This window comes from Ictalurus furcatus, chromosome 11 (genome assembly GCF_023375685.1).
Source record: "Ictalurus furcatus strain D&B chromosome 11, Billie_1.0, whole genome shotgun sequence".
In the NCBI taxonomy this organism is placed as follows: Eukaryota; Metazoa; Chordata; class Actinopteri; order Siluriformes; family Ictaluridae; genus Ictalurus; species Ictalurus furcatus.
The window spans coordinates 20,023,499-20,034,039 of record NC_071265.1 but is presented as its reverse complement, the minus strand read 5'-3'; the positions used below and the strand labels follow the sequence as shown (position 1 = coordinate 20,034,039).

Sequence of the window (10,541 nt, the reverse complement as noted above, 5' to 3'; positions counted from 1 at the left end):
TGATTTGAAATCCAAAGTTGATGGATAGCTATGTGTGTATATGTATGTATGAAATTCACCAATTACAGCAGCACAGAGAGTTAGAAGTATATACTGAAAATGATTTAACATTATAAATGAAAATGTGATTGAACACAAATAACAATAAATATACGTGTGTGTGTGTATAGTGTGAGTGTGATGTGGTAGTGCAGTAAGGTGTAAACATTGTAGATACAGCAAGAGATTTGAGTGGAATTAAAATGGCAGTGCAAAATATGAAAAACACTGAAGTGCAATGGCAGTGCATATACATACGGATACGGATAATGGATGGTGATGGTTCAACTATCATCCAATGGGTTTATCCTAAGATATATTGTTTATTGTCCAGAATGGCTGAGAGTTTGTTGAGTGTCCTCTATTCCACTACCACTACCACCACCTCGAAACTGTCCAGAGAGGCAGCCCAAGAATGAGTCAGCCTTCTTGATCAGTTTGTTGAGTTGGTTTTTTTGGCACCTAATGCTGCCTCTCCAGCATACTGCTGCAAAGAAGACTGCACTGGCCACCACAGACTTGTAGAAGCTCTCTAACAGATCGTCTACCAGTCTGAGGACAGAAGTCAGTTTAAATGCCAAGTCACTTACCTCAGGTGATAAGACTAGAGAAAACAACTTCTGATGATGATGATGATGAGCATAAATGTTTTCGATAAAATTGTTCACATATAAAATATTATCATTCCTGTATCATTATTTATTGCATATAATAATATTACAATTTAAATCAAATCAACAAAGAGCAGTTGCTTTTAGATAATAAATGTATTAGTCAGAACGGAATCCTTAAACATTTACGTCATCGCACATCATTCTTACAGGGAGTCGATGTTAACAAGCAAGCCAGATACCGGCAGCTAGTATAAGAATACCAAAGCTAGTATAAGGCAGGGAGAACATACAAATCTTTTGAATGACAAAATACGCGGATCGGAAACACTAACAGGGTAATAAACACTCTGGAAGTGACCAGTTGTGAAAGTTTGTTCTCTACCCTGTCTTTCCTCTTCAAAAAGAATGGAAGATTTGGACATGTAGCTCAAAGCCGTTATATTCTGTGATGTGTTCTGATTTTGGCCAACGAGCACAGCTACATCATGACATCAGTGATCAGGTACAAAATGATACACACACACGCAGGATCTAAGGCAAAGCTCACACAGCTAATGTTAGGTAAATGACAGACAGACATTTTTACTGCATGTCCATAATACTGTGGATATGATGACAGCATGTAATAATAATAACAGCAAAAATATAAATATAATAGCAAAGGTTATCCTAACGTAAAATGTTTTAAGACGAGATGTAAAAGTTCCTAGCGACTGTGCTTCCTTAATGTCAACCAGGAGTGTGTTCTACAGTTTAGGGGCATACTGTAGGATGAGAAAGCTCGTCTCCCATGGAGACGGACGTTTATGAGGAACAGCTAAAAGACCAGAGAGGAGCGCAAAGTATAATTTGGTAAGTACAAAGTTAAGAGCTCTGCCAAATACTGAGGAGCCAGACCATGCAATGCTTTATATGTCAGCATAAGGATTTTAAAATCAAAAATCCTCTGTACCTGACAAGCAGCCAGTTCAAGGACTCTAAAATAGGGGTTATGAGATCATATGCCCTAGTACCGGTCAGAATCCTAGCTGCCTTAGTTTGCAGATTATCGAGTATGGATTTAGAAACTCCAGTGAGAAGTGCATTACAGTAGTCGATGTGGGGGAAAAAAACAAACAGCAACAGAAAAGGACAACATGGACTGTAAGCATGCAGTATTTCTGAGCTAGAAAAAGGAAGTTTTGACAGTATTGATGAGGGTCAAATGTCAGACTGGCATCAAAAATAACTGCAAAGTTCTTCATTTACATTTATAGCATTTTGGCAGACGTCCTTATCCAGAGCGACGTATGCTTATCTAATTTATACATCTGAGCAGTTGAGTAAGAGCCTTGTTCAAGGGCTCCACAGAGGCAGCTTGGCGGTGATGGGGTTTGAACTCATGACCTTCCGATCTTAACCACTAAGCTACCACTGCTCAACTGCTCATCAATTTACTTTGAAACTCCAGAACCTAGCCATCAACAGACAAAGTTAGAGAACCAGCATTACGCAGTTACTGAGGAGAACCAGGAAGCATGACTTCAGTCTTGGAACTGTTTCAGCAAAGAAAATTGTTTGTTGACCATATTTTGATCTCAGACATACAGTTTGAAAGAAAGGAAACAGCTACATGTTGATCTGGTTCTGAATGAATGTAAAACTGAGTGTCATCTGCATAATAGTGATAGTTAAGACCGTGATCTTAAAACCTGATCAAGTGGAAAACCCGTGCGAACAGGCCCAATCTCAGACTTGTGACCACCTATAAATACAAACCGACTGCGATCAATAAAGTACAATCTAAACCAATCAAGGTCAGTCTCAGAGACACCAAAGACGGTTTCAGATCGATTGAGTAATAATGTGTGTTCGACAGTGTCGAAGACTGAGCTTAGGTCAAGAAGAATAAGAATTGAAAGCAGACCAGAATCAGAAGCTAATAAAATGTTAGTGAATTTTACCAAAGCAGTCTCAGTACTATGAAGTTTTTGGAAACTAGAATGGAGGGGCTCAAAAAGATCATTAACCGAAAGATGATTGTGCAGTTGCAAAACAACGACATGCTCTAAACTTTTAGACAAAAATGTAAGATTAGAAACAGGATGAAAATGATTGAAATTATTAAGATCAGTGTTTTGCTTTTTTAGGACTGGAATTATGTTAAGTTTTTTTAATGCTGCTGGCACAAGGAGTCATTTATTATGCTGAGGACAGCCGGACACAAGGAGTCAAAACGCAAGTGGTGGCTTTCATACATGATCCCTGCCTACAAAGTGACTCGGGATCTAGTAAAGGAAATTTAGAAAAAGATGGACCCGAAAAGCTAGGTGAAGAGACTGATAAAAGCAGGTGGTACCAGAGAGCTAGAGATGTATTTCCAGACATTGTCAACTTTAGATCTGAAAAAGTTAAGAAAGTTATTACATAACTGATTATACATTATATATACACTATATGGCCAAAGGTTTGTGGACACATTGTTGCCACAAAGTTGGAAGCACAGAATTGTATAGAATGTCTTTATATGCTGTAGCATAACAATTTCCTTTCAGTGGAACTAAAGGGGCCCAAACCTGTTTCCAGCATGACAATGCCCCTGTGCACAAAGCGAAGTGCATGAAGACATCGTTTGCCAAGGTTGGAGTAGAATAACTCAAGTGGTCTGTACAGAGTGCTGACCTCAACCCCACTGAGCACCACTGGGATGAACTGGAACAGGTCTTCTCACCCAACATCAGTGCCGGATCTCACTAACACTCTAGTGGCTGAATGGCACTGGGTTTATGAGTGGAAGGTCTTGAGTTCCAATCCCAACATCACCAAGCTGCCACAACCTTCCACTGTAAGTCGCTTTGGATAAAAGCATCAGCCAAATGAGATAAATGTAAATGCAATAGCATTTTTCTACCAGAGAGGGATTATAATCTCTTAATCCCCAAATTTTACATCCAATTACATTAAATAAAACTCAGTGAAATAAAACTCAGGTTTTGGACAGTGGAAGGAAGAACATGCGCACAGAAAGTAAACCAAGATCAGGATCAAATCAGTGACCATGGAGTTATGAGGCAGAAGTGCTACATTGTGTCATCAAGTACTGTAATAAGCCAATTTTGACAAAAACCACCACAGCACTTTGTGTTCTTTTACACTGACCACTGCATTTCCTGTCCCCTCTACACATACACACACACTTTACTGTGTTTACCTGTTTATAAATTTGCTGACCAAATAACAAGACATGACTAATTGCATAAAACTGATCAAATGAAGCTTAATCAACCCTTTATTGCTTTTAAACCCATGTTAGCCAAATCCCAAAGTAAGCACACATGCAGCCTGTCACTGAAGATAATTATGCTAATCATTGAGAGAAGCAGATACAGGTACACCGTCTCTCTTTCTCATATACACACATACACACACTCTCAGATCTCCTGAAGAATGTCTGCAGGGAAGAAGCCAAGCTTGCGCCCAGTGCTGACCTTCATATAGCCATTCACCTCCTCTCCTTTCTTCACCACAATCTGCAGAAGGTACAGTGGTTTCAGCATTAACAATGAAACACAAAAACAAAAACTAACTGCGTCACTGACCGTTCCAGGTAGGGCTAGTTGGTATGCCTTGCAAATTCTTATATTAAATTAGTGAAATGCACAGCAGAGAAAATGTAAGGCTGCAATGCTGTAGATAGAACAGCATTTCTTAGAAAGCATTACATAACTTATTAGTATTTTGGGTGTACATGTTTTGTATGGTTTGGGTGTACACGTTTCGTATGGTATGTGTGAGAGAATTCCGACCTGGTCTTTTTTCAGCGTGATTTGGCCCATCTCGCGATTCCCCACAAAGGACCGTGTCACCTTGTAGGCACTCTCCCCTGCACGCACACGGATGATGTAGTTTGCCGGGAAGAATCCAGATTTCTCTCCATTTCTACCCTGCACACCACCATGCTGTTAATAATTTCTCCCAGAAATTTTATGGAAATGATTGTTTGAAACATGAAGAGATCTGTAGTAGTGCCTGAACCAGAATTAGAGCTCCAAAGTCGGCTAAAATGCCGTAGTTCAGCTGCTTCGTTCTTGGGTACTGTAGACCGTAGTGGCATGAGGATGGTGTTCTTTGAAAGCTACCGAAGAGCTCTTTTTGACCGTTATAGCGTGGTCATGTAAACATATAACTTATAATGCATGTCAGCTGTTGCAATCTAGAGCTATCAGTCAGCATGCTTTCTATATATTTTATGGGTTGTGCAGACTGGGACCTCTGGTGTTCAAATAGTGCAACTGCATTAGATGCATTATTAATTGAAAACTGAGATACACTATGTGAATCACACATTTTCGCATCGTGTCACAATGTATTGTTACACCCCTAATCATAATAGTAGATCTTAGATAGGCACTGGATTCCAAACCAGGGCTACTGCATTACTGTGACCTAAAGGCTTGAGTTCTAAAAATAGAGCATTAATCCACTCTGATCAGCTATAACATTAAAACCACCTGCCTAATATTGTGTATATTGTATATATGTGGGGGGGGTTGTTTGTGGCTTCACATAAACTGATTTAAAAAGTCAAGTACTATAGAAACAATAAGATTAGAATGAGCACATTAATATAAACCTGTAATTTGCTGTAACTACTGTCAGAGCTGCTGTTACAGAAAATGTTTCAACATCTGAGCAATCTGAATTGAGAATTCAACAGGGCCATGGTGTTATGTTTAACATTCAGTAATTAAATACTTACTCTCCACCATTCCTCATTGGAATCATCTGTCACTGTGACATGATCCCCAGGACTGAAACACACACATACACACACATACATACACACACATACACACACACACAAACATACACACAGGTAATCAAGGATAAGCACTGATACTGATATACACACACAGCAGACTCAATGCCAATATTAAATATAGGATTAAAACAGGATTAATATTGTGCACTGGGTTCTAGACTGGTCTGCATTTTCACTTACTGCAGGTCCAAGTCATCTTTCTCAATGGCTTTAAAACGATACAGGGCCAAGTAGTAGTGTGACTGAGAGAAGACTCCAAGTTTACCCAGCTGAGGCTTCTTTATCTGTAACACACCATAATGCAGGGAAATCGGAATTTATGTCTACATTTGGGATCCTAAATCCACAAATGTCATCATCCCAGGTAATATAAAGCTGTCCCAAAGCACTGGGCTTCACCTTATCATCCGTGGTTTTCTCCTTCTTTTCCATCTCTTGGCTCCCTGGGCAGAGTGGTGTATGTCGTTACACTTACTAACACACTCATGTACCCGTACTTACTTACTTGCACACTTGAATAAGCTTTTTATTTAAACATTGTTTGCATTTACATCAAATTACAACCTGTAATCATTACTCACAGCGCTCTCCTTCCCCTTCCTCGGCTTTAGGTTGGGATTCCTCTTCTTCCATGATCATCATCTAGGACAGTAGAAAAGTTTCCCAGTATACACACTAGTGTTGTGTATGAATTACAAACACTTCTTCACTGTCTTTCACGCCATTAGACACCTTACATTTTTCTTCTGATCTTCTGATCTTTTCTTCCGTTCCTTATTGGCCATTATAACGCCAATATGCAGCGTCTCAAAGACGGGGTCAGTGCGGTTAGACTGTGCTGTAGAAAAAGTAAAAAAAAAAAAAAAAAACTGCCAGTTTTCATCTACAGTATAGGACATCCAGACTGGCTTTAGGTGAGAGAAATTAAGACTGTTTGAGATTTGAGAAGGTAAACCAATTACAGAATGGAAGCAGCTCTTTAACCGTGGCATTCTGCTGACTGCTGTAGAGAGGAGAGCTGTAGGCCCGACTAAAACCTGGAGGCTGAGAGACAGAGAGAGAGAGAGTTCCATCCATCCAACCATCTGCTGCTTATCCTTTTCAGGGTCACGGGGAACCTGGAGCCTATCCCAGGGAGCATCGGGCACAAGGCGATGTACACCCTGGACAGGGTGCCAGTCCATCGCAGGGCACAATCACATACGCACTCACACACCCATTCATACACTACGGACACTTTAGACACTCCAATCAGCCTACCATGCATGTCTTTGGACTGGAGGAGGAAACCGCAGTACCTGAAGGAAACCCCCGCAGCACGGGGAGAACATGCAAACTCCGCACACACAGGGCCACGGTGGGAATCGAACCCCTGACCCTGGAGGTGTGAGGCGAATGTGAGTGCTAACCACTAAGCCACTGTGCGCCCGCAGAGAGAGAGATCATTTATTATTAAATTTAGTGTATATGAAACAAGCATATTATTACTACTCACAATTTTCCCAAAGCACTGCTGGAACTCGACGTAGCTCCGACACTGATGATGAACATTGGTCTTGCAGTTTTTACACCTCAGTGCAAATTTATTGTTAACTGCAAACAGAAAATGGTAAGTAAACATCTCTGAGCCAAACCAATACAGCAATACCATGTTGGTTCATAGCCAGCACACTTACGAACAATCATGCGTGCGCACACGTCACAGAATTTGAGCTTCTTGCAATAGTGATCTTTAAACTTGTGTGGTTTATCATTGATGGGTTTAACTGGTTCAGGAGGGCGAGGCTTCTCTTTCTCTTCTTCCTCTACCTCTTCATCATAGATAAAATAGACCTGAGAGAAAAAAAAATCACTCCGTGAGAGGCGTGACATCTATTTCTACTGTACTGTGAAGAAAACCCACTGCCACACATGTGCCATTACAAGACTGCGTTAACACCAACTTCTCTATTATAAGATACAATCTGCTTTGCTGTCTTATAGGAGAAGAAGAAATAACACGAGAGAGAAAAATAATCATCATGGTGTGAACATGGAAGACTTGTTCAAAGTAGAAATGCAACAAGTCCAGACCTCTAAAGGGCGTCCCAAAAGTCTCCATACATAGGGGAAATTAACACTTATTAGCAAAATGTCTTCCAAAATTTTTCATACTTAGTTGGTATTATATTATATATATATATATATATATATATATATATATATATATATATATATATATATATATATATATTTTTTCAGATAGACTTTAACAATGTCTTTGAAAAAAAAAAGAACGTATTGAGATCGTTCTCATGGCTGGATCAGGAAGCTGTCGCAAGGTTGATATCAGGAAGCCTGGCAAGGACAGGAAGTGTTGCGGTGTACCCGAGAAGTGGACGTCCACAAACATCCACTGACGAAGGCACATGGCGATGTGGTGCTATCAAAACATAGTCCCTTATATATGAGACTTTTGGGACACCACGTAGTACAACCTATAGTGTGAATTTATACACTGCCTGGCCAAAACAAAGGTCACTGTTTGGATTTAAATAAGCAAATACTTATGATTGGATCGTTATTGCAGTGATTAATGTTTCAGCTGGCAACAATTCTTTTAACCCTAACTGATGCAGTGTGTAGCTTCTCATTTCTTAAACTACCATGTCGGAAGACGTATCCTGTGGTCATGGAAAAGATGTTACTGTGTTCCAGAAGGGGGAAATTATTGGCCCGCATCAAGCTAAGAAAACAATCAAGGAGATTGTTGAAATCCCTGGAATTAGGTTAAGAACTGTCCAACACATTATTAAAACCTGGAAGGAGAGCGGTGAAGTGTCAACTCTGAGGAAGAAATGAACTTGAATGATGGGGATCGGAGATCTTTAAAACGCTTGGTAAAGTCACATCGTAAAAAATCAACAGTAGATCTCATGGGTATGTTTAATAGTGAAAGTAAAAGCATTTCCGTATGCGCAATGCGATGAGAACTTACAGGATTGAGACCAAAAAGCTGTGTGGCTTAATCAGTGCGAGGCTAATCAAATAAAAATGACTTCAATTAGCTAGAGAGCATAAAGATTGGACTATGGAGCCATGGAGAAAAGGTCATGTGGTCTGAGGAGTCCAGATTTACCCTATTCCAAAGCCATGGTTGAATCAGGGTAAGAAAGGAAGCGCATGAAGCGATGGCTTCAGTTGGTCAGGTCTAGGCTCAGAACATTATGCAGCAATAAAATGAAGTCAGCTTGAAAGTACTGAATTTTTATCTTCTTCCCTGACAGCACAGGAATATTCCAAGAGGACAATGCCAAGATTCATCTGGCTCAAATTGTGAAAGAGCGGTTCAGGGAGCATGAGGAATCATTTTCACACAGAGTCCACAGAGTCCTGACCTTAACCCCATTGAAAGTCTTTGGGATGTGCTGGAGATCCTCAATACAAGATCTTGGCCAAAATAAATGCAACTCTGTAATCAAAGCTAAAGGTGATGCAACTAAGTTTTAGTGTGTGTGACTGTTTTTGGCCAGACAGTGTATGTACCATTGAGATCTTATAGTTTTGCATGTTAGACTGTTCACTTTAATTAAATGGGTTTAACTTCAATAGCGCAAAAACAAGTAGCCTGTAAATAATGTCAACTTAATGTCAGTGAGTCAGTGGAATGTTCAGGAATAATAATAAAAAAAGCTCTATATTTTCTGTATCTCAAAAGTTTATTGAACCCACTTAAATAATGCTCATGGGAACACATGAAGGGGTCCAGGCAATGTATCTTACTGTTAAATGGGTCTCTGGCCACAAAAAGTTGAGAACCCCAGATATAGAACACTCGAACTAAACCTGAAATGTTAGAGATTTGGCCAGGCCATCTGATGACTAATATACAAAGAAGTCTTGTTGCTGCCCGTGATCTGTTTTCACCTCCCGAGTATGCCGTCCAGTACCTGACTTGATATTTCCTTCACAGCAGAGCTCCCACACATGGGAATATAGAAATAACTCTTACGGGGATTGATATCAATCTACAGTAAGTAGAGATTACAGGAATGAAGTTTGATTTTGCTTCTAAATTTAATATATTTCAAAGCAACAACGTTTCAACAATATTTCCCCCAACAATGATTTAAATAAGCCCATGCTGCAGACCATAGAAGTAAAACAAGCCATCATGGCTGAGAACTGAACCTACTGTGGTGTTATCCTCCTTCACTATGTTGTCAGGAACAGCAGGATTGTCATGGAGGTCCAGGGAATCCTTGTCATCCAATCTGTGGGCAGCAAAAAGATGAAGTACAGTGACTTATGTCAAAGGATACTATAGTGTATTTGGTGATGCTTAATATTGATGCATAATCTCTGATAATCTAAGACTGGGCTTTAACAACATGGTCACATGAACTCAAATGAGTACACCAGTACAACCCATCTACTGTGTTGGTGTGTATGTGTAAAAATTCTATTACTGGGTAATTGTCCATAGTCTACAGACACATTGGATAGAGATTAGGTTGCAAAATGGAATATTGCAATAGAGTGCAATATGAATGGAAAAAAATGAGTCATATGTTGGACACTTACTGGTCAAAGTGGGACATGACTGAAAATCAGATAAGCTGTAAAACTTCTGTACAACCAGCAGAGGGCGCTGTAACATTAAACACATCAAGGCATCTTAATTCTTGTCTTAATTCAAGGCATCTTTAATTTTTTTTTTTTTTTTACCTGATAATTCTGAATGAAAAGCATATTTAACCATCAAGCAAAACATAAAAAAGCCTTCCCTTATACATTGGTGCTTGAAAGTTTATGAATCAATTAGAATTCTCTATATATCTGCATAAATATGACCTAAAACATCAGATTGTCATAAAAGTAGACAAAGAGAACCCAGTTAAACAAAGAGACAACATTTTTTATACTTGGTCATTTATTTATTGAGGAAAATGATCCGATGTTACATATCTGTAAATGCTAAAAGTATGTGAATCTCTAGCATGAGCAGTTTAATTTGAAGGTGAAATTAGAGTCCGGTGTTTTCAATCAATGGGATGACAATCAGATGTGAGTGAGTGATCTGTTTTATTTAAATAACAGGGATCTAT

The 10,541-nt window shown here is 39.4% G+C and overlaps 1 protein-coding gene across 1 annotated transcript; it reads right to left on the bottom strand.

Annotated features, from left to right (window-relative positions):
- Positions 1–3,559: 3,559 nt before the first annotated feature.
- On the bottom strand, positions 3,560–10,034 carry LOC128614557 (SH3 and cysteine-rich domain-containing protein 3-like). The gene is made up of 12 exons (XM_053635959.1): positions 10,018–10,034; positions 9,629–9,707; positions 7,131–7,287; positions 6,950–7,047; positions 6,417–6,498; positions 6,192–6,292; positions 6,036–6,096; positions 5,844–5,897; positions 5,635–5,707; positions 5,392–5,443; positions 4,439–4,576; positions 3,560–4,162 (listed from the first exon to the last, which is right to left on the bottom strand). The coding sequence occupies exons 1-12, from the start codon at positions 10,032–10,034 to the stop codon at positions 4,064–4,066; spliced, it is 1,011 nt and encodes a 336-aa protein (XP_053491934.1). The 3' UTR covers positions 3,560–4,063.
- Between the last annotated feature and the right edge of the window lie 507 nt (positions 10,035–10,541).

Bases quoted from the DNA above. Each gene is read 5' to 3' on its own strand.
- LOC128614557 (XM_053635959.1), bottom strand. The intron at 5,898-6,035 runs GTGAGTAATGAT...CACTCTGCCCAG, and splicing joins GGAAGGGGAAGGAGAGCGCT to GGAGCCAAGAGATGGAAAAG. The intron at 4,577-5,391 runs GTAAGTATTTAA...GGTGGTGTGCAG, and splicing joins CCAATGAGGAATGGTGGAGA to GGTAGAAATGGAGAGAAATC.